Source organism: Cydia amplana, chromosome Z (assembly GCF_948474715.1).
Source record: "Cydia amplana chromosome Z, ilCydAmpl1.1, whole genome shotgun sequence".
Taxonomy (NCBI): domain Eukaryota; kingdom Metazoa; phylum Arthropoda; class Insecta; order Lepidoptera; family Tortricidae; genus Cydia; species Cydia amplana.
This window is the reverse complement of record NC_086096.1, coordinates 16668899-16693200: the sequence shown is the minus strand read 5'-3', so window position 1 is coordinate 16693200 and position 24302 is coordinate 16668899. Positions and strand designations below refer to the sequence as shown.

The window sequence follows — 24302 nt, the reverse complement described above, 5'->3', positions numbered from 1 at the left end:
TTGCGCCATTTAGGGTCCTAGCTAAATTGGCTGTTCAATACTTACGCTATAGAATTTCCAATTTAGCAAGAACCCTAAATGGCTTAACAATCCCGTGTGGTGATCTGAAAATATTTTTCAGATCTTATTGTATAGATTTGGGTTTCGTTCGGCCAGACACAATCTTAACCAAATTCTTATCGGTATCTGTGTCAAGTACAATTATTAATAAATATTGGTGTTTAACAGTTTATATAAATCGATGTAGTTCACAAATTTCGCCGTGTAACAACGTTCAGTCTTTTAGTGATCAGATCATTCATAAAAAACTGTATCTTAACTGTCTCAAACGATTACTTTTAGTGATGTAAAATGTTTAAGTTCGTTATTGTCACCGTGTACCGTTGTCTGAATGAATACATAAAAATAGAGCAAAATAATATAGTTTTATTTCCCATGTGTGGGTAGATTACCTGCCCCTCTCTGAGGTAGGTACAATAGTAGCGGATGAAACAACGCGCCAAAAGTATCTGACATCCCAGGCAACTTCTCCAAATATTACATACATATTATTATATACATTTCTAAAATTCACGTTCAAATGTACATCTTTTACAGTTTTAATTGTTCAGTCAAGTTACAGGAAGTCACATATTTAGCTAATTTGACAAAATTTTGGAAATATATGTTAAATAATAAGTTATTCTTGAATCTTCACCCCATAAAGGAAATCCAAATATACCTACTAAACCCTTTACCGCATACGAATATCATGGATATGATATTCAACTCTATTGATAGCTATTAAAGTTCCAACAGATATTTTTAATTGCGGTTGCTTTCGGTAGGAACTCCTTATAAGATAGGTACTCCACATTGCATGCATTGCAAAGAGTAAAGTACCTATTGCCAATTTTATACTGAGTTTTAGTGACGGCCAAAGTGGCCTAATAAATCTTATTTCTATGGTAACAAACGTGTTCCGATATATTTGGCCACTTTGGCTGTCAATAATAGTCAATATCTATTTCATACCTATTGATTGTACTAAGTATAAGGAGCTTAGCTTAAACTTTATTTGAACTTACGAGTAAACTATCTCCATATCAACATCAATAAACCGGGTTTTTGGGTGCGTTGCCTCTCCTTTTACGGTGCAAGTACAACAACAACACTCGGGAAGTCTCAAATACTAGTTTAAAGCGACATCTAGTGGCCGCCGGTCTCTCATTCAACTAATCGGCACCCATTGCGCCATCTATCGCCACCAGACGGTACAAACAGAGCCCTTATAATCGTCCTTGTTCAAGAATATAATCTAACTACGTTCCACGTCTTTAGCAAAAGTTTTTTTCACTATATCTAGGTGGCAGCACTAAGCACTATGTAGTATAGATAAATGGAATCGTAAGAATGCCGTGAATGGCTTCGAGAAAATAGGCAATGAGTGCCATGACTATTTTGTTTGACTTGTCGGGGGCACTGCCGTGCCCTCAGATATGTTACGAGTATATAATACTAGCGACCCGCCCGGGCTTCGCACGGGTTACACAAAACCTTAACAAATTATACACATAAAACGCGATTATTCTGTAAATATAAAAAGACCAGTTACAATGAGCGATGACTTTCAATTTTCATTGAATCCACGCAGACCATACAATGTAAGTCATTCTAGATCTGTGGTTGTCTGTCATGTTACTTTTCGATTCGCGCCTGTCGACATACATATACAATCTATCACACAGTCAAAAGTCTAACACATTCACTGCCATTGTTTTTGTAGCGCTACGCTCGTAGCAGATTCCAGCGCTTTTTCGTTTTGTAGAGGAAAGCGACTGCGTGCAGAAATCCCGCAGTGTTCCCGGCACCACAGAACCGGCACTCAATGTGCGAAACGATGTTACCCAATGAGTATTCCTACAACTTTTTCTAGCAAAAACGAATGCTAGTTATACATGTTCCGTTGCAGGGTGCACGAAATAATACTAAATAAGTGTTGAAAACAATTAGATTTATTTAATAATCGTACAGTAAAAGCAAAGTAGTGAAGACAAAAGAAATATAATAACAAGGCGATGTTAATCGCCGTCGTACGCAGCTAAATATTAATAGTACACAATCGTTTTCATCGTAACCAGGAAAGACAAATTAAAAATGGAAATTACTGTTCTTAGGGAACCGGGGACCGAGTGAAATCGGGCGGAGAAGGCTCATTTCTTATGGCGGTAATTTATTTGGCAAAATGTACGACACCATGGGTGTACGTACGACCGGCGGCCGCCGCGCGGCGACTTTATGATGATGATTACTTATGCAAAAGTACAGACAGATCTACGTTAGTCGATATCACTTTTATTCATTTTACATGAGCTGTTGCGCAGTACCTGGGCAGAGAAATAATGCAAGAAACTAAATCTAAGACATAACTAGGTGACATTTCCAATAATTACCAAAGTGGAGTCACGGCCCCGCGAAAGCTTAACAACATATAACATAATAATATACATACATTTTTATTCAAAACTAAACCGAAACACGTTTGAACAAAATGATGACGAGAGTCAACAAAGGTATACCCAGTGTGATGATCGGTAGTACACATAGTAGTAACTACATTAATACTTTAAATATAACGCTATACCTATGCTTCAGTCTTTGTTTAATTATTAATTAAATCAGCCATCATAGAACAGAGGCGTTGACTTCGCCCTCCGATGATCACATTACTTTATGATTATAATTATATACACAACAATACACGGCTGCGGGCGCGTGCGCGTGCGCGGGCGCCGAGCGGGCGGCAACAGCCGCTGCGGCCGTTGCGGCTGTGCACGGTGCGCGGTGCGCGGTGCACGGTGCACGGTGCACGGTGCGGCTGACACCGATACTATTCAACATTGTTTACAGCTTAATTCGGTATTATTATTATGAGTCGGAATTGTTTATCAAGTTTACAATTAGACATACATTATTATTTTATCTTACCAGACTATGTTTAGGATTTTAAATAATAAAAATTGCTGGCCATCAATTAAAGGGAAAATAAAAATAATATTTAACACATCGCATTAGCATTATTAACGTATTATAGCTACAAACTAAAATTGAAACAAACATACAAAGTCAAATGAAATAAAATAAAAACACTGAACACATGACATGTCAAAAGAAATTCTCAATAAAATCATCAACGATGGAAAATATGATATATTATCTACACACATATCATAAACCCTTTATGGTGCATTCATAAACCGCAAATTACAGCCAGCACAAATATCACTGTTTTGATAGAACCTTTTTATTATCTGTGAAAATGTTATTATAGCGATAATGTTGTTACATATATATCGATTATAATACCTATACACTAAAAACTTTATTCAAAATGAAATGGCAATTGCAGAAAGTGTGATCAAATGCTGCAGAAGCGATCGTTACATGCGGTTACTAAACACATAATATGTGTGTAAATAATGCAGTGTATGTAACTTTACATAATCAGGCATTAAACACGCGTGTAATGTTTTATGAAACTCGCTTTAGCTCGTTACATCACTCGTGTTTTAACGCCTTTCATTATGTAGCAGTGACATAAACAACCATTAAAGGGTCACTATTAAAAGAAAAGTAATTATTACCTACGGAGTAATAAATTACGAAAATAAACATAAGGGACGATTACCAATGAAATACTGTTGTATTAGTATAATAATAAATACAACAGAACGGGAATAAAATGTTACAATAACTGGGGTGCCGAATACTATTAAGCTGATCGGCAAGTTTCTTTCGACTACTACCACATTTGTGCTAATGTATATCAATTTCCCGAACTCATTAACGATTAATTTCAAAACGGTAACGGTTAATTTCAAATTAACTTGTTACCATTTGTCATGTTTGATATACATTGACACATTTAATGAAACTGATTACAAGGCATAAAACAACAAAAGAATGATGATGAGTCATTTGTTACGATACAAGCCAGATAGCTATATGGTGAGTGCTTTAATATTGGCCACTCCTTATTGTGAAGAGTGGCCAATTACTAAGTATTGGCCATTAACTATTTTGTTCTATGCTTAAGTAATTACAATAACGTGAATTTTTGATAACCATTAAAATAATATTTCTGATAGCCATATTTAAAACGTGCGTGCTGTGCTTTACTGAACGCCAGCGAAATTCCGTACAATTAGGTAGGTCCACATGCGTCTGATGTTATCTGGTTGAAGTAAATACAACATACAGCCATCTTAGGCCATACAAGATCTTTTTTAATGAGCTTTGTCAAATATGGGCTAAAACTTATTTAAAAGTTATGGACTTAAAATAGGTTTCATATTTTTATTACAAGCTGTGCTATTTTATTATTTATTGTGGCATATTATATTGTCATTGTTTTGTCAGTAAGTAACTTAATGCATGGTGTTATTAAAGAAAACGCAATCAGAAATAATGTTGTAGTAGTAGTCCCTTGAGAAAAAATAACAAGCTTTTTCAAATATTTTTGTCAAAAAATAAAACACTTACATAAACTATTCACCGTACCACTTCTGAATAGTGTAGTGGCATGGACAATCCACAAAGTATAATAATTAATAAGACTGACATTTCAATAAATTACGTACACCGCGCAGAATAATGAAATAACAAAAGAAATTCTTTTAACCGTTGAATGCTTACTAAAACCAAAAATAGTTAAACGAGGCGGTACTATAGAGCAGTTTTTGTAACGGAACCGTCGTCATATATTTTTAATTATGCATAGTAATTAACTTAATACCTACCCAATGCTTTTATAATTCTTTGGGATAATGAAGCATACATTTGAAATTTGGCAATAATGATGGCATTAAGCCATCATGTTGATCGAGTGAACAAATTTAATTATTAATATTAAGGACTATACTTGTTATATAATGTAATAATGTTGAATTAGTTTACCAGTTGAGTACATGTATAGTTGAGTTCCGCGAACAGGCGACCCGTCCGCGCTAGCCTACTTAGACTCGCACACTTGAGTCGGCCGGTGGGTAGCTTGGTATGACGGTGCAGCGACCACAGATACAACGATAACGATAGCTCATCACAGGTGTTCATTGTTCAGTGATGACATCTTAGTGTTGTTTGTACACATGCATGGATCGGCCAAAACGTGAAATCAAAACTTAATTGACATACGAGCAAACATATGCCTCTCTGCACCAATGATATAATAATGAAAATACAAGTGTTTTTGTATATACATATACATTATTTCAAATTATAAATTTAAACCACTTAGTGCATGATTGATTTTAAGCTAACATAATTGCATATGGAGGAAACTATATAACAATAAACAAATTAATAATTACTTGAGGAATAAATGCAACTTGTACGTATATTGTGTCATTAATTTCTTATACTAGATAGGTCATGATTCGGGACCTGGTCCATTTGTGTATGATTGCCTCGCGTTATTTATTATTATACGAATGATGGTTGTTTCGTGGCGAGTGTCGACTGTTAAATTTTTAAGCATGAAATAACCACCCGCACAACACGAGTCGCTTTTGCCGTCCCATGCACGGACAGAACAGGGTGACACAGACGACGCGTTTAAAAGTTCCACGGAGCGTACAGGTTGACGTAGCGACGCATCAAGCGTCGGTTGAGTCGATGCTATTCGTCGCACTTGCGACAGGCGCCGGGCACGTCAAAGTCGAGTACGAGCAGCTTGGTTTCCTCGGTGCCGTTTCGCGAGCCCACGGCGCAGATGAGCTTGGTGGCGGAGGCGCGGATGCGCCACACCACGCCGCCCGACCCGCCCGAGCTGAGCTCCACCAGGTTGCGGATGAACTCGCCGGTGACCACGTCCCACAGCTTCACCGTGCCGTCGTCCGACGACGTTATAACGAACTGGTTGCACGACTGCAGGCACGTCACCGCCGATTGGTGTTTGTTAGGACCTACACACAACAAATATTACATTTAATACCCTGTGTAAAAGGCACTTATCAATTTTTTCTACTCCCGTGCTTTTATTTGTCATTTAAAGGGTCGTGCACACATCTTTAAAACCCTATCTTAAAGTTGTCAAGACAAGTCTTTAGTCTATACCCTAAAAAAGTATTTGTGCATACACGCAGTATCTTTTTGGCTCTTTTACGATACTTCGTGTAATGGCCACTTAAAAAATACATTGTTGCCAACCTTATAGTCGTAACACACTGTCGCACCGCAACGCGACCAAGGTTCGTCGCACCCATAAGTGAGAGCGAGAAAGAAATATATCTTTCTCGCTCTCGCTTATGGGTGTGAATGTCATATCTGACAAATAAGTGAACCATAGACATGTTTTTTTTTTAATTTCATTCATTCTTTTCCCGCTCGTACCCTCCATTCTTTGCTACTTCTTGAATATTGTGAATCTTGAATATGAATACTATTGTGCCTGTCGAATGAAAACTTAACTTTTGTGTTAAAAAACAGTGTGTCTTTCAAGTTAAAATGGATGAAGACAAAAACTTAGTGTCTACGCCTGAAGAAATATCAGTAATAGCACAAGAATCACTAAAAACAGGTCGATACGGTAGGTAGAATTCCACTAGATGACATGAAAAATATTTGTTAAATTTACAATTTTATTTCAAAGTGTTTGGTCGTAGAAAAAGTATTGTATGCAACGTTGTTTAACTGAGTCAAAAAATACTCGTGGCGTCTTTATTAACAATTTTCGGCTTCGCCTCAAATTGTTACTCACGCCACTCGCCTTTTTTGACCCCTCTTAAACAACGGTTGCATAAAATACTATTAACACGTTTCCTGTATTATGGTTTCCAAATAGATGCCAAGAAAACTTTTATCAGAAATTTCATAATGCTACTAGCACCGATATTGTACGCATCCCCCAACCCTCGAGGACTTTTAGTATATTCAACTAGACCCTACAAGGTGTAACTGTACCAATTTACAAAACTACATATTTTTTTTCCCGTGATTTTGTTTAGTTCGGAGTCAGTTTACAATCGGCACGAAATAACTGAAAGCAAGTAAAAAAATGCCAGGTGATTCAAACTAAAGATACCTCAAATATTTCATTAGATAATATAAAATATTATATCTCATGCTTTTACTAGAGTGCATGTCAATGTGGGATTTGCAATAATTAACATATATGTAACTCGTTTTAAAACATTTATCAAAAATGTGGCCTCATGATATGCAAGATAATAATCTAGCAAGTCGGAGTCAGGGCGCGCTTTAACTAGTCCTCCGAATTAGGGTGTGTTTAGTACCTACTAAACACATGCTCTGTAGGTATATACAGGGTGCCCAGTAATTAATGGATAACCATCTAACCACCAACAGGGCACCTTAGGCTGGTCCAGAAAATGCACTTATAGGTCTAGTAAAAGTTTCGTGGTTTTCGAGATAATCGAACTTTTCTGTCCTTTTTAATAGCTTAAAATTTAGAAAAGTGCGATTATCTCGAAAACCACGAAACTTTTATTAGACCTATAAGTGCATTTTCTGTACCAGCCTAAGGTGCCCTGTCGTTGGTTAGAAGGTTATCCATTAATTACTGGGCACCCTGTATGTGAACATGTGACAGTAACGCTCACCTGACAGCGTGTGAAGGCAGTGTCCGGTGGTGATGTCCCACACCTTAACGGTTGAGTCCGCGTTGCCGGAGACGAGTATGTTGGAGTGCAGCTCCATGCCGGAGGTGAGCGACTGGTGACCCGTGAGCGTGTGCTTCAACTGGCCTGATTCCACGTCCCACACGCGGATCGACGTGTCCAGCGACCCGCTCACCACGTGCACGCCGTCAAACTGCACCACATTCGTTATAAATATCAAAACATTACAATCACTACGCCTTATAAAACAAAGACCCGCGCCGCGTCTGTCTGTATGTTCGATAAACTCAACTACTGAACGGATTTTCATGCGGTTTTCACTTATCAATAGAGTGGATATAGTGATTCTTGAGGAATGTTTAGGTGTATAATTTGTTAAGGCTTTGTGTTACCCGTGCGTGATTACATTCGCTGTATGGCTGGCATTGATTACATTTGCTGTGTTTGGATGGCATTCAATGCGTTCTTAACTCGGCGGTGCTAGGGCTCAGTCACTAATGGAACAAAAACATCAACAATGTGCGACAGTTAAAGCATAAAATACCTCAATGTTTAGTCCAGCCACAGTAACTATATGTGTCTAAATAATGAGGAGACACATGTTACGTACTGAGACCGCAGGAATAAGCACCAATCAAAATACTGCTAAAAGTCTCATGAGAGACAGATTGTAGTAGCTCAAGAGGATGAAACAGAATAATGAGTGCAAGATGAGTGAAGTTATGTGTCAGCAATAAAATGTGACGTTCCACGGGTAAAGGTAGCTAGCTTATGGCGGTCGGCGCTTACGTCGCGCAGCACCGCGAGCGTTGTTAATAATAGCGTAAGCGCCAACCGCCATTAGGTACCGTTACCGAGGAACGTCACAAATAGGTTTAACCCTTAAATGCATAGTGTTGCCAAATGTCTACAAAGCATTAGACTGCTCACAGATTAAGGGTTAAACAAATTCTATTTGTTCCTGTATATTATTTTAATAGTAAAACTAATAAGTTTTCCGAATTATTACATAAATTTACGCAGTATTTTAATTTATAAAAATTACATTTGTTTATAGACGAAATGTCGGAAAACTTGGAATAACTTGGAAGTTGATGATTTTTAGTATGTGATTTTGGGCAGATTTTTCAGGGTTGGTAATTATTTTATATTTACAAACTTTATCGTTCCTATGATAAATAGTGTACCGTTCTGATGGCAGTTAAGATTTTTCCTATACTCTTTACTAATAGCTGTATATTTCCAAAAATATGATTTAGCCTATGCAACTTTTAACACTGATTTCGCAGTGAAACACAATGATATAATTTTTTTTACTATTTTTCCTAGAAACGGCAAACAATTATGTGATACATATATTAATTTCGGGCAAAAAGAAATAATCATGCATTTAAGGGTTAATATAACGTTACCTGTAGACTGTAGACGCGGTTGGTGTGTCCCGCGAGCGTGTGCAGGCACTCGCCGGTGTCGGGGTTCCACACCTTGACGAAGTAGTCGTAGGCGCCGGACACGACCACCTTCCCGTCGTACTGCACGCAGCGCACGGCCGCCAGGTGCCCCACCAGCACGCGCAGGCAGCGCCCCTCGGGGATGGACCACACGCGCAGCGTGGCGTCGCGCGATCCCGACACCACCCTGCACCCAAACATCACTCAATACCAACTTTATAGCGCAAGAAAATAATATATTAGCCAGGACGTATCGCGTATAATCCCTCGCAAAAGCAGTATTGTAATTACTAGTATGTATCTAAAATATTCTGCTACAGCATAGATTCAGAGATAATGGCATATTCTCGACACCACTGCACCCAAACATCACTCAATACCAACTTTATAGCTCAAGTAAATAATAGATTAGCCAGGACGTATCGCGTATAATCCCAACACTCGCAAAAGCAGTATTGGAATTACTAGTATGTATCTAAAATATTCTGATTCAGCTAAGATTCAGAGATAATGGCATATTCTCGAAAGAATTAATGCATTACTCGTGTCACATTCGCCTGTCTAAGAATTGCAAGACCAAGTATTGCTGTAAAAAGTTCGCTTATCGGCATATTTTATATCAGTTAATGTAGTTAATATGAAACGTATAGTTAACTGAATTAATACAATTTTCGACTACATCTCTGACTTCATGTCGGAATTGATATACTTTTTTTTTCCATTTTGCTGCCATATTATGGTCACCTTTATCGCGTATAACATAAACTAATGTCAGAAATTCAATACGTCTGCACAAAGCGCCACATGGATTTTCCATCAAAGGTATTCTACCTGTCCAATGTGTATTTGCGTCTCACATTTTGCTTAATGAGAGAGTGAGACACAATGCTCATTGGACATAGAAATTGGACAGGTGGAATACCACCCTAAGGACGCACTAATACTGAATCTTTTTTGACTTTCTCTAACAGGTCGTCATATGAATAATTCCACGAACTTTTAAAATTCTGCATTTTACTAAATTATATTTCTAATTGTTAGAGCATCTAAAGTTCAATTGATGCTCTAAGTTTCAATAAAATTACTATTCTTGTGTACCGTGAAACGGGTTGGTTCTGAAATTCAGAGGTGACCTTCAAATTTCAATATTAAGTCTTATAATTTCACCACTACTTCTTTATTCGTAACTATTCCAAATTTCAAATCGATAGTTTAAGTAGTTCTCAAGATATTTAAGAGTGTGACAGATGGACAGGCAAGAGTCCCCCGGAACGGAACCCTAATATTACAGATTGTATAATTGTAAATAGCCATTTTAAAACTATAAGTATAAATTCGCATTTAGCTCATTAACTATGCTCTAAATGTAGATTGTGTATTTTAAGATTCTATAAAAAATAAAGTATGTTTTTGCACCAGACTGTCATATACATTTATGAGGTTACTGCACACCATACACGAATAAATCTTGATTTCTAAGTATATTGCAAAAAGAAATCATTTTTAGTATGACAAAACCAAAATTACAAGTTCTTGAGCATGACAAAAGGAGATTAAGAAGTAAATAATCTAATATAATGCTCCATTTCTTTGTTGATCAAGCCAGGCTCATTGACTAAGCCGATCCTTGATGTAATTTTATATCTATATACACAGTATTCTTCTATATTAAAATCAACACATGGATAAGCAATATAATGAGGTTAGCAACTGTCAAAGGTTTGCATAGATGGCGCCATCATACCTTGCCCCTTTTTCTTTGAGATTTGGCTTAAAAGGCATCCAGGGCATTAAAAAAAACAAAAAATTGACACAATTCTAGGGATTGACAGGGCAAGCCATCTGCTAAATACTTCGACCGGCCAACCCCATTGTGTGCAGTTGTAAACTGACCTGTTGTTGTATAGATGCATGCAGCGCACCGTGGAGGTGTGTCCAGCGAGCACCTTCTGGCACTGGCCTGTCTTGGCGTCCCACACGCGCAGGGTGCGGTCGGTGGAGCCGCTGATCACCAGGTCGCCCACCATCTGCGAGGACCACACGCCGCCAGAGTGCCCCACCAGCGTGCGCAGGCACTGTAATAACACACATATACAGTTTGTCAAAGGACTGTCTCATTTCAAATATAGACAGAGAGAATCGTACTATCTTTGTCTTATATTAGCAGCCAAAAGAAAAGGATGAGTATAGTTTTTTTGTTCTTATTTACTGACACATTAGTTTGACTAACTATATTATACTCATTGTCACATATGTGCACGCAGCACGTCGCCAGATTTAAAAATAACAAATATTGTTCGGATGTCACGTCCCAATCTCTGTCGATGTTCTTCGAACGAGGAACCAGAATAATCAGAAATGATTCTAAACTTGAATACTGTCAATTCTTTTGTACTGACACCTGGTAGTGGTGGCCTCTTTATTAACTTAACACTTTCAACGGCCTGGTTGCAACAAACTGAACCGTCAGTCAATATAATAGTGGAGTTTAATATTATTAATTGTACAAAAATAAATTACGATTCTCAATGGGATGACAGCACCCGTCGTGTGTTGTAACGTTAATCAGTTTGTTGTGTACAAGATAACTGTCAATTAAATCCTCATCCTAAGAGATTTCCAGTAGCAACCTAAGAGATCCCGGGGTATATCAGTTCCGCCCTAGGGCCCAGGCTGTGAATGTAATTGTCAAGATAATTTCGCGTACAAAAATGCACGTGACTTTTTATTGTATTTGCCCATATGTTTTGTGCTACTCTACATCTGAAGCGGCTTCAACTAGTGCAAACGTGACTTCTGTGAACACCCAAGCACGTTTGAAAGTTACTGAAGTATGCAAATGCGCACTTACCTTTCCCGTAATAGCCGACCACACTTTCAGCGTAGTGTCGTCGCTGCCGCTAAGAATGCGATTTCCGTAGAACTGCAAGCAGGTTATGACATGATCATCGTGTCCTCTCATCATGATGGGGTTGTTGACCGGTTTGTGTAGCCAGTTGTTCTCGATCAGGTATTGGCGCATGAAGGCCGCTTTCCAGGGGCTGACGCAGCGAGGCAGCGACCGAGGCATCTTCTTGAGTGTCGTTATGCCTATACGCCGGCACTGCTCCTTCCATAGTAGATTGTCGTCAGCAAGGAACCTAAAAGAGACCATGTCAGTCTTAACAGTCATATAGTATGTATGCTAAAGCGGCTCCTATCCCACCGGCGAAGCATTTCATTTACGCCTCATGGACTATCATGAACACCACTCGTACCGAAATTGGATATGTAGCGATTGAATAGTCGGAAGTAGAATAATATTTAGACTAGAAACTACGTAGTCGATCTCGAATCCCATAGGATCGCTATGGGGTGTACTAAACATCTCACCAAGATCCCAGTGGCAAAAGGCGCACAACATGTGGCATGCGACCAGTAGCAAAGCTGTGAACGACCGAGTCACGCCGCCAAAAGTAAACGAGGAAATAGAATCTGTTATAGTGTGTGAAAGGACTGTCTCATTTCAAACATAGACAGAGAGAACAAATACACATTTGTCCGGTATTTATAGTTCTTAACATGACCTTTACTTATTTTAAGTTGAATCTATGAATGTACTAGTATTTAAGCATAAATTGGATAATTACCATTGTATCAATCAAATTAGCATAAGTTTTAAATGAATAAATATTATCTTATACTATCTATGTCTTATACTAGTACTAGCACTCAAAAAAAAACCGGCCAAGTGCGAGTCGGACTCGATCAACAAAAAATAGAGCAAAACAAACAAAAAAAAAAACAAGCAAAAAAACGGTCACCCATCCAAATACTGACCCCGCCCGACGTTGCTTAACTTCGGTCAAAAATCACGTTTGTTGTATGGGAGCCCCACTTAAATCTTTATTTTATTCTGTTTTTAGTATTTGTTGTTATAGCGGCAACAGAAATACATCATCTGTGAAAATTTCAACTGTCTAGCTATCACGGCTCGTGAGATACAGCCTGGTGACAGACGGACGGACGGACGGACAGACGGACGGACGGACGGACGGACGGACGGACGGACGGACGGACGGACGGACGGACGGACGGACGGACGGACGGACGGACGGACGGACAGCGGAGTCTTAGTAATAGGGTCCCTTTTTTACCCTTTGGGTACGGAACCCTTAAAAGGATGTGTATAGTTTTTTTGTTCCTATTTACTGACAAATTGTTTTGACCAACTATACCTCCAGTATCGGCAAGTTTGCGCGGCGCGCCGCAGGTCCTTGGGCTGCAGGTAGCCCAGCACCGTAAGCGCCAGCTCCTTGGGCAGCAGCGAGATGAAATCCCTCTGGAACAGCGGCTCGATGGCCTTCATCATGTGCCGCACGTGGCTCGCGGCGCAGCGCCCGATCAGAGCGTCGATCGCTTGAATCTTCTCGGCATTCGACCACGATTGGAATCTATAAAATATGCAATTACAATTATAAAAGTTGCAATTTTTATTGACTGTTCTTATTGGCTGTTAGTTTTCACAGATTTATTCATCAAAGCTGAATAATTCAATGATAATTATGATCAAGGTTAATATCAAATCATCTTTCACAAATTGATTGAGGGAACTGACTAGATAAGTAAAAAAAAAAAAAACAAGATTGGTCCTTTTCCATGGCTTCTTACAACTCGAGCAGTTTGGTTAACACATTCACTGCCAGCGACCCGCTAGGCGGGTTCTCTGTTCGTAGGCGCTTGTCGTTACATACGGGTTTTCCCATGTTATTGGCTACGCTCGGTGCGCGTAGCTCGCGCTGTCACTGAATGTGTTAAATTTATCCAATTTTATAAATAACCCCAGTACAATGTTAGCACTGATACAATGAAAGACGACATAGGTTTGGTCAGTCCAATCACAACTACGAGTAGTCACGCACGATTCGACCAACTATCGTGAGTCAGTATAAGTGTAAGGCCTGAGTGAACGCTATGTTGGGCGTGCAGCGGGGCGGGGCGTGCGGCGTGCATGTTAAACATATGTAAACTTATTGGCAAGGTGCGAAGTCGGTGGAGGGGGAAGTGGTGCTGATCGTCACAAACACAGGTAATCTTATGGAATGTCCGACATTAGTACTAGCGGCAGCCGCTTGAACTAATTTTACTCCATAAGATTTAACGTAGAAAGTCCGACAAAATGAGGGCAGCACCAGTCGTGCACCTAGCGAATTAATGTACTATTTCTCTGTAACTATTTTAAATTTTATTTTTAACTGATATAATTAATTATTAACATGACTACTTGTAAATAATAATTTAATTTCATCTTTTGCCACACCCCAAGGGGTTTCATGTACTTTATATAATGTATAGTATATTGAATGCAAATTAAAAAAAAAAGAATAGTAGCGGCCTTAGTGCACGCTGCTCAAATCACTTCGTGAGCCCGACGCCCCGCCGAACGCTCCGCTCCGAGCGTCCACTCCGGCCTTACACGTATATGTACAGCGAGCTACAAAATTAATGAATTCATAAAGTGGCCATGCAGTTTATCGGCCGGGTGTACCTGTTGAGCCAATTTTTAATTTCAGGTGGTCCTTGAAGGGCGGCGGGCATGGCGGAAGGCGGCAGCGCCTGCAGCCAGCCGCCGTCGGGCGGCGCGCTCGTGCTGCCGTCCGGGCAGAACTTCTTCGCGTACTGAGGCGGAGGCGGCTCGTAACGCCTCTTTCTCTGCCAAATATTTACGGCGTTATTCATAATAATAATAAATAATAGTCGTGCCACGCTCTATTGGGATCGATCTATCATCACTGACAGGACTATCGTAGCCAATAAGCCTGACATTGTGATAATAGATCGAGCGCAACGCCGGGCCGTGCTCGTTGACATCACCATCCCCCATGATGAGAATCTCGTGAAAGCCGAGAAGGACAAGTCCAGTAAGTACCTAGACTTGGCTCACGAGATAACCGCCATGTGGGATGTTGATTCAACGATCATTGTCCCGATAGTTGTTTCAGCGAACGGTCTAATAGCGAAGAGTCTCGACCAACATCTTGAGAGACTCTCGCTAGGTGGTTGGATCAAGGGCCAGATGCAGAAGGCGGTGATCTTGGACACGGCGCGGATAGTCCGCCGGTTCCTCTCTCTGCAGCCCTGACCATCGGCAGCTTGGGCCTTGCCCCGCTGCTGGCGGGCGGCGGCACCCTAGGTTAGGTTTTTTATAATGTGTTTATTATATTTTATTATGTATTTTGTATTGTTTTTGTAAGTGTTTTTGTATTTTATTTTTATATCCATATTATAAAATATCCTAACCTAAGATCAAAAATAAATAAAGAGAATAATAGTCTCAATGCCTGCTGAGACCGGTTCATGGGTGTCTATTGTTGCACCTGTGAACGGGTTCCAGCAGGCGTTCTAATACATGACATAAAAGCTCTCCAAGGGGTCTCTACGTGTTGGATCTGTGTCCCCACGCAAGCCTATCAAAAAACCGGGATTATAGGCCCGTGATATCCAAGGAGATACATATAAATAATAAATTTCAATTCAATTTCAATTTATTCAAGCAAAAATGCATAAAATTTCTTTATTTCAATAACACAACTAAAGTAACAACAAGTAAAAGTTACATTTAAGGTAGGGAGGTACGTACATCAGTCTGATTTAGGTACCTACGTAAATACTAATTTAGTTGCAAAGTTATACATCATATTATGAGAAGAATGAGTCCTTTACTCCCCGTACTAGTTATAACTGTATCACGGTGAAGTAAGATTCGTCACCCGCAAATATAATAAACGTCTGCTAAGTTAATCAGCTGATGATCATCGTTTGTCCCTCTCTATGGCATAACTACAGATAGGGACAAACGACGATCATCAACTGATTAAGTTAGTAGCCGTTTATGAATAACGCTATTACTATATTAAAGGCCTTAACACCATATTGAGATTTCGCATATTAGTGGCCTTACCTGTTGAGGTAGTTAATCCGAGTCTGTTAAATATTTAACTAGTTAGGCATGAACTTCAGCAATTATGTACCAATTTTGTCCAGATTTCTTACTTATAGTTGCTTCGAAAAGAGCCAAAGTAACAAATTCCTAATTACTACTATAGCTACAGATTCCGGTGCCTATTAATTATTTTGTTCCGAAACATTACAAAATAAAGATATATTTTATTTTTTGTGTTTGTAAATGTAGTCGGGTAGTAGCGCACCTGAAGTACCTATTATATACAAGCTACTAAATAAAGTTCTTGAAAACTCAATTAAGTATAGAATTTTTTAATTCGTTCCAATAACTATTGTAAAATTATACGAGATTAAACTTACCTACTGTAAACAATATTCCATAATGAGTCGAGTTCGTCCAAGCTAACTTTGCACCAATTTGAACGGAACGAAGTTAAGAGTGTCATTATAAACGTCATATTTTCATAGAAGCAAGACATTAATTATGACACTTCCAAACTTTGTCATGCAGAGTTTTCGAATCACCAATTTCATTTATATTCATGCTTAGAGGACTTCAAAACCTTAGTGGTATTGTACTTATATGTATATTATATACGTTGTACACTCTCGCTCGCATAACGGGAAACAAACGCAGCGACTGCAAACCAATTTATGATGCCAAAGGACCATGGCCAACTCTGTACGGAGCCTGATCCAAATTCCAACAGAGATGAGAGTACCATTTTAGTGCCCGTAAGGCCCGTCCTGAGATATACGTCAATGATTTTGACGAATATTCCTTTATAACGTCTTCATTTAACCTTTTGGACGCCAATGACCGATATATCCGCACCGTAGGTTCAACGCCAAAGACCGATTAATCGGTCACAGACCACAGAGCAACATAGACATACGTGCATATGCATAAAGTTCAATTTCAGTTTTGACACTTCGGTGACGTGGCGTCAGCGTGACAGCTTTTGTGTTGGACACGGCGTCGAAAAGGTTAAAAAGTGATCGATCTAGATATCAATTAACTTACCCAAAGTCTCTCATCAATTTCTGGCTCTTCGTCATCCTCGTCGTCCTGGAAACACGCAGGTTTATTTATTATTATTACCTACAATGTGTTTACTACAATCATTTATTAATGTTCCTGTTGCTCGCGAAAGCGGTTTATTTGTTATAGGAATAAGGGGGTTAGAATTACAACACATCTATAACTCAGGAACAAATATTTGCATGATGAGCACCTAAATGCCCTATCCGGGATTCGAACCGGGGACCTCCTCTTTGTAGGTTACCGACTAGGCTAGGAGGAAGTCAGATGTGTTATATTAATGGGTGACCGAGCTTCGCTCGGAAAACATATAAAAACTCGAAAATGCGCGTTTTCCCAGAGATAAGACCTAGCTAGATCGAGTTTTCGCCCCCGAAAACCCCCGTATAGCAAATTTCATCGAAATCGTTAGAGCTGTTTCCGAGATCCCCGAAATATATATACAGTGTGGAAAGTTAACTCGGGCCCTGGAGGGAAACTACCTTAAATCCTTGAGCTAGCTCATTTTACTGAAAGGAGACATTCCTTTATTTTTAAAAAGAAACAAAACTGCATTCAAAGATTTTCTAAAACTCGCTTGCCTCGCCCGGGACTCGAACCAACTAAAATGAAAAAAAAACACACACACCCTATTTTATTATACTAATCGATAGTATTAATATTCAGGATAAAATTTCTCTAACAAACATTTGGTTACTGTTCACTTTTAACAAGTAAAAGACACGTAACAATTCTGTTATCTCTCTCATAACAATCATTACTGGTGTCGTCAAAATCCATTCCGTGTCCGTGAAACGAACAATCAGGTCAGATTTTCGTTTAATGTTTGGTGTGGAATCAAAAGTAATAATATTAGATCAGTGATTGATAGCTGACTGAGTATGCTTTCAACCAAATTTGCCGCCTTTTTCTACTGTCAAGATCTGGTTGACCAAGTATATTTGGACGTAGTTTAGCGTAAAAGATCCATCCTCAAAAATTTGTCATTTAACTGAACGACTTTTCCGTTTGACAGAAAGTTCAAATTTGACTAACAGATTTTTGTGGATTGGATCTTTTACCCTAAACTACGTCCAATTTTGATTTATACAAAACAACAAAATACCTCATGTGATGATAAACAAGTACACCACGTTTCTTCAATAACGTCGTCATCCGAGTCATCATCCCCATCGCAAAATGGCTGCATGAAGGGCTGAAAACAATACGTCATTTAAATTTAATAAATATTATACTTATATAATAATGATGGTTTAAGTGTGCCAACATTTGTATCATCACGCTCGTCTTATTAAATTTTTGTTTATATTTTATTAATTTTCATTCTGCATTTGTCACTGGTTCTTTGTTCATCTTGTTAGCTTTCTGTATACTTGTCTCTCTCTTAACCTTTTCGCCGCCGTTGACTTGATATAAAGTCAGTAAATTTCGTGCCCCACACGCCACGACTTGATTCGGGTTGTTTACGTGCAATTTATGGCTTGGTGTTGATAACACCTTATTACTTCATTGACGTGACGGCGAAAAGGTTATTGTCTTATTCTTTTTACGTCACGGTCTCATTCGCAGGTTATCCTTAATCACATTCGTTTTCCGTCACACTCTTTTTTGCCCACATTTGCAATTCGTCTTGTTCTTTTTTGGGCAAATCTGCTGCTCGTCCCATTCACGGTCGCGCACTTTTACGTGTAATACATAATATTCAGGTAATATTATGTAGTAAAAAAAAGGTATTGTAAAGATATTTGCAATAGGTTTTTGAAATTTAAGTGTGATATCGTCAGGTGTCAAGCAAAAGTCACTAATTACTATAAAATATTTAAACAAAAATCAACCTTCTTTTCGTACTAATATGGTTCACTATGGCTACGAACTTGTGGAGGTACTTAGTGACTTTTGCTTGTCACCTGACGATATGAACCAATAGTCACAATTAGCGAATGACACGAAAAACTAATGTGACGTACCTACTCAGAATGCGAACAAAACCGAAAGACACTATAATTACGAATGTGACCAGACAGCCGAACGTGTCATTGATTTTTTGCCGAATAAGTAAATGAGATTAAAAATTAAAGAGAAGAACGATGAATACTAAGGAAGATCGTGACGAAAAAATTATATGACCTAAAAAGAGATAGCCTAGTTACAGAATTTGACACAAAGAAAACTGTGACAGGTACTGAACAAGACGACTTACTCGTAAGAACGAGTGGCGAATAGAGAATGATACAAGATAAGAAATAAACGAGCGATGATCATACTCCAACATTAAACTTACAGATGACTTGGAGCTCCCCGGCTCATTCTTCCTCGTGTCGTCGAGGCCTAGCAACTTGTCGGCGTTGGACGTGGAGGGCACGGTAAAGTCCTTGTTGCTGTCCGAGCCGGTGCTGCCGATGCTGGACGCGTTGGAGCTGGTGCGCCCCGAGGGCCCACCAGTAGCCTCCAGGTCGCTCACATCGGGAGTATGGTTGTCGCAAGAACTCTCACCCATCTGCTCCGCTTTATACAGCTTTCCTTTAGGAAAGTCCTTCTTCTCTTGGACACCACTACTAAGAAGTTTTTGCATGAAGTCAGGCTTGTAGACTTCTTTCCTCGGAGGCTCCTCGACTGTGCTTGCAGGTTTTCGAGAATGTATCATATTTTTTATTGTCGCATTACTATCTTCACAATCTTCTGTTTTGCTACAGCCAGGTAAACTGTAGTCATTGGCTATAATATTTGGGAAGGCGGATATGGTCTCCGAGCTGGACGCCAGACTGGAGCTCGCACTGGACAGGTTGCCAGAGTAATGTGGACTCGCGGCTATTTTACCATCCACAATCATACTAGAACAATGATTTATTATTCTATTCTCCTCATCAAAGTCCTGGCGCTCTATATCATCTATCTTATGCTTGGAATTATCTTGAGATGAAGCTTCATTGTCAACCACACAGGCTTCACTGTCAGTCTTATTTTCTGTGTCAAACGTGACATTATTAACCGCTTCATATGCATCAAAATTAAAATGAGAACATGTTGGATCCATTCTAGAGTATTGCGTGAGCTCTGCAAAGGAAACAGCAAATTAGGTAATTAAATGGCGTCACACCACAGAATAAATAATAGTACTAAGTACAGAAGACTCACTCTAACGAAACGCGTCTGTTACGATCAGCACAGATATGGCCGCTAGGTGGCGACAGCGCCACGTGCGGTTTATGGCTTTCCTCAAAATTGGGGTCGAACGGATGTACTTTTAGCTACCTGTAGCAAAGCGACGAAATCGCGGAGTGAGACACGCCTGGTCACACGTCATTGTATTGCTAGTGATGTAAAATAACTACTATTTTGGAAGCAATTCGTCACTACTTTGAAAAAACGAATTGCAATTATATGATCTTACCCGGGTAAACCTTATGTATAATACTAGCGACCCGCTCCGGCTTCGCAAGGGTTATACAAAACCTAAACAAATTATATGACTAGTGAAAAACGCATGAAAATTCGTTCAGTAATTTTTCATATTATCGCGAACATACCTACATACATACACACAGACAGACGCGGCGGGAGACTTTGTTTTATAAAGTGTAGTGATTTAATTACAATAATACTTGTATCTAAACTTACATAGTTCTTACAATTCTTTCAGGACATCCGAAGCAACCTGAAACAATTTTTTTTAAATTGTCATTATGTTTATAAAACATATAGTGAACCTTACAAAAATAGAAACCCTGAGAACACAATAGCAAACACAATTATATTTATTACCAAGATTGCTGGGAACAACATGGATAGATGGTAGTTATAGTTAGTGTTTATGTAATTAATATGCATAGCCCAGTTTTTTGGGGGCAAAAGCATACCAGTGCTAGTGGTTAAAAAAATATAGACTTAAGTGTTATGAATACAGATAGCAAGCAATTTCTAACTCGGAATAACAAATGTGACTCATCCTTGAAGTAAACAATATTAATTAAGAGTAAAGGTCTGTTTTCCTAGGATAACGGTGCCGTCATATTATAGCGGCCGTCTCCATACAAAATAATACGGCTATATATGGATTAGTATATAGTATTTTGTATGGAGACGGCCGATACATGACGGCACCACTATCCTAGGAAACCAGAGCTTTAGTGCCTTTATTATATATTTACAAACTTCTTTAATTCAATTCTTATTGCAACTGTAAATATTTTACATCTCAAATTGACTCTAGTCATTACATTAAGTGCCTATAATATTAAAAAAAAACACATTTATAGTGTGTCATTCAATAGAACTTGCTAACTATGTAAACAAACCGCCATACTAAAATTGACACTGAATGTCAATTTTCTAGTAACTTTTGTTTACATAGTTAGCAAGTTTTATTGAATGACACTTTAAGTTTCACTTGTCCTCATACTTTTTAAATGTCAAACCCATGCCACACACCGGCAGAAGCAATGTCTTTATATGTATATACCTACTTGAATTCAGACGATACATGTACTTAGTAAACAGTAAACACAAAAATAGCAATGATAAGAGAAAAGTTATTTGTGCAACAAGAGAGCAAAGTTCGATATTTGTTCGAGTACTTAGTTTCGACACCCATGCAAGCAAAAGGTTTTAATTTAAAATCTTGAGAGTAGCAAGGGAATAAAAACACGAGATTTAAATGACTTTGATCTCGTGTAGCAGTGAGAACATATTAGAGGAATAAATACAACCCCTGAAAAAATGTAATTATTAACTCATTGGTGTTTGTGAAGGATGCGTTCTGAATTTTTTTGGGGGTCCTACATTATAAACCCTCGATATACAGTGGAATGATGTTTAACGTTTGTCTATCTCTTTCTTTTTGCTAACGACGTGAAAGTGACAATGAATAGAATCAAAGTATTTCGAACTTGTTGACCCTGCACGCTGAATGATACTCAAATGTAAAGGTCACTTCAATGTCATTTTGTCGGGGGTCCGTTGTTTCCCATAAAGTTTGAAGTCATAATGTATTGTTTGTCATATTATAATTAGTCATAAAACTGAAACCGTTCCGCAAACAATACATTATGGCTTAAAACTATTTGGGAAACAATAGAGACCCCATTTTGTCTCATGCAGTGAACAAAATCTAATAATGCTTAGGTACTGTTTTTAAGCAGTGCAGTACCCATGTTAGAATGCTGAGGTGAAAAGGTGTTTACTATTAAGAACCAATAAAATAATTGAGCCAATGTGCTAACAAGTATTCCTTACAATTATGCCAAAATTTACTTGATTTTATATTCCTGTCTCCCATGTTACAGAAATAGAATTTCCAAGGAGCAGCACTTTATTACCTCAAGTTTGGAGACAACTACATATGTTATTTACTAATGATCCGGCATCTTCATATGTTATTTTTTAATGATCCAGCATCTTCATATGTTATTTACTAATGGACGGCATCTTCATATGTTATTTACTAATCATCCGGCATCCCTGCACAACATGCTACAACACGTTACAGTGGCAAACAAATAATGTATAATAACTACTTAAATTAGGGCTATGACAAATAAAATCTAGTCTATCCGTTTGTAGTCTAGTCCTAGAATATGTGTTATTACATATTCTCTTATCTGATTCTACATTCAAAAGCTCTATGAAAAGCTCTATGGTTAGACAGAAGTATTAATAATACATGGTAGGGTTCCAGCGTATTAAAAAAAAAGGAAAAGCATTCACTTGTTATATGACAAACTTCCACAGCAGGAAATAGGAATTTAATTAATTGACAGAATGTTTTAATTCCAATAACTCAAAATGATGTATGCCAGCTGAAGGGTTAAACAGTGAGTAAAAAGAAGACTTGAATACAAGCATCCCGTCAAATGGCAACAAGTCAATGGTAAAGACACGCCAAAATTAAGAACCAGTCAAAGGAGGTATAAAAGGAAACACAAGAAGATATTCGGAGGAAAGAAAATCAAGCAATTAAAGTGGCAATGGTTATAGGTGATTATAATGAGAGCCTAAATACAGCGAGGTGTGGGCGAAAATCAAGACATAAAAAGCTTTAACCAACTTATTAACAAACAATATTGTTTTGCTTTCATTTATTAGGTGTTCTAACTTCAAACAATAACAATAACAATTAAGAAAATGTAAGTGTTTAAATGCAATGCATTTAACTGTTTAATTAAATTCCAATATCTGTTGTTATCATGTCTATAAAAACTCTTTGGTTTTGATACTACAGCTGTGCATTAAGAAAAAAAACAAGACCAAGCATTGCAAGGCCATTGCAGGCAGGACTAACAGAATGTTTCTTAAGTAGACTCAATGTCAGAATCAAGGCTAATCTAGTCATACATTATGCCTCTAGACAACAAATGCAACCACAAATAATAATTCCACAAGAAAAAAGTAAGAACGTAAGAAACGAAAATCTGCAAATTTTATATTTCATAATATTACATGTCTGTACGTGACTGTCACTCCATATTACAACGCTGCACATTCCTACTACGAGAACACAGGAAATAAATCACGTTTCACTATTCCACCAAAAAAAAACTCTTAAAGGACTCTGAAACAACCGTGAGAACTTTTTTTTTGACGAGTACAGGATTCACGTGCACAGGGTCTTAAAAACGTGTGGACAATTACTTAGTTTTAAGTTCAATTCGAACAACCTAGGCATTCGATTAGAAAAACAGGGCCGCTCCCGGATGCTTAAGAATATGCTATAGGTATCGGGATAAATTGCATGCGCAGAAACGCATCCCGAGCAAAATAGCTCTGTCTGGGATTTTGATACGAAAATGGTGTAAAAACATAAAGTGGGTTGAGAAACTGCACTCCCAATCACACATCCACATATTCAACTCACTAAAACATACCTGAATACACTGCCGGTAATCTCATAAGTTTTACTTCATTTTCTTTGAAACAACATAATTCAATGAATTACTAAACTAAAAATATGCAATGTGCACCAATTAATTTCTTCGACTTCAAACACCGTGGTCGGCCATCGACCATAATCATTATTTTTTTTGTTGTCGAGTCCGGTTAATGCTCAACCCAGGAATGTACAGCCCAATAATTGGCGTCCACTTTTTTGGACGCGAATTATTGGGTTGTACATTATTGCCCTGTCCAAACAGTGGCTTCATATTATTGGCACGGACCAAGCTTGTACACCCTGATAACGCTCAACCCAATAATACACGACCCAATAATACGAATCCATTTAGTGAACGCCGAATATTGGTAGCATATTATTGGCCC

The 24302-nt window shown here is 38.5% G+C and overlaps 1 protein-coding gene across 3 annotated transcripts; it reads right to left on the bottom strand.

Annotated features, from left to right (window-relative positions):
- Window positions 1-5500: 5500 nt before the first annotated feature.
- On the bottom strand, window positions 5501-24051 carry LOC134661699 (F-box/WD repeat-containing protein 7). Of its 3 annotated transcripts, none has more exons than XM_063517868.1 (12): window positions 23912-24051; window positions 20670-20706; window positions 19333-20105; window positions 18157-18246; window positions 17034-17078; window positions 14595-14758; window positions 13285-13500; window positions 11919-12207; window positions 10961-11142; window positions 9029-9254; window positions 7599-7809; window positions 5502-5942 (listed from the first exon to the last, which is right to left on the bottom strand). In XM_063517868.1, exons 3-12 carry the CDS (start codon window positions 20083-20085, stop codon window positions 5656-5658), a joined length of 2463 nt encoding a protein of 820 aa, XP_063373938.1. In that variant the 5' UTR covers window positions 20086-20105; window positions 20670-20706; window positions 23912-24051; the 3' UTR covers window positions 5502-5655. The 3 variants fall into 3 exon arrangements, with proteins under 3 accessions (XP_063373937.1, XP_063373938.1, XP_063373939.1); XM_063517869.1 differs by having other exon boundaries at window positions 20681-20706; XM_063517867.1 differs by lacking the exon at window positions 20670-20706 and having other exon boundaries at window positions 5501-5942; window positions 23912-24049.
- Between the last annotated feature and the right edge of the window lie 251 nt (window positions 24052-24302).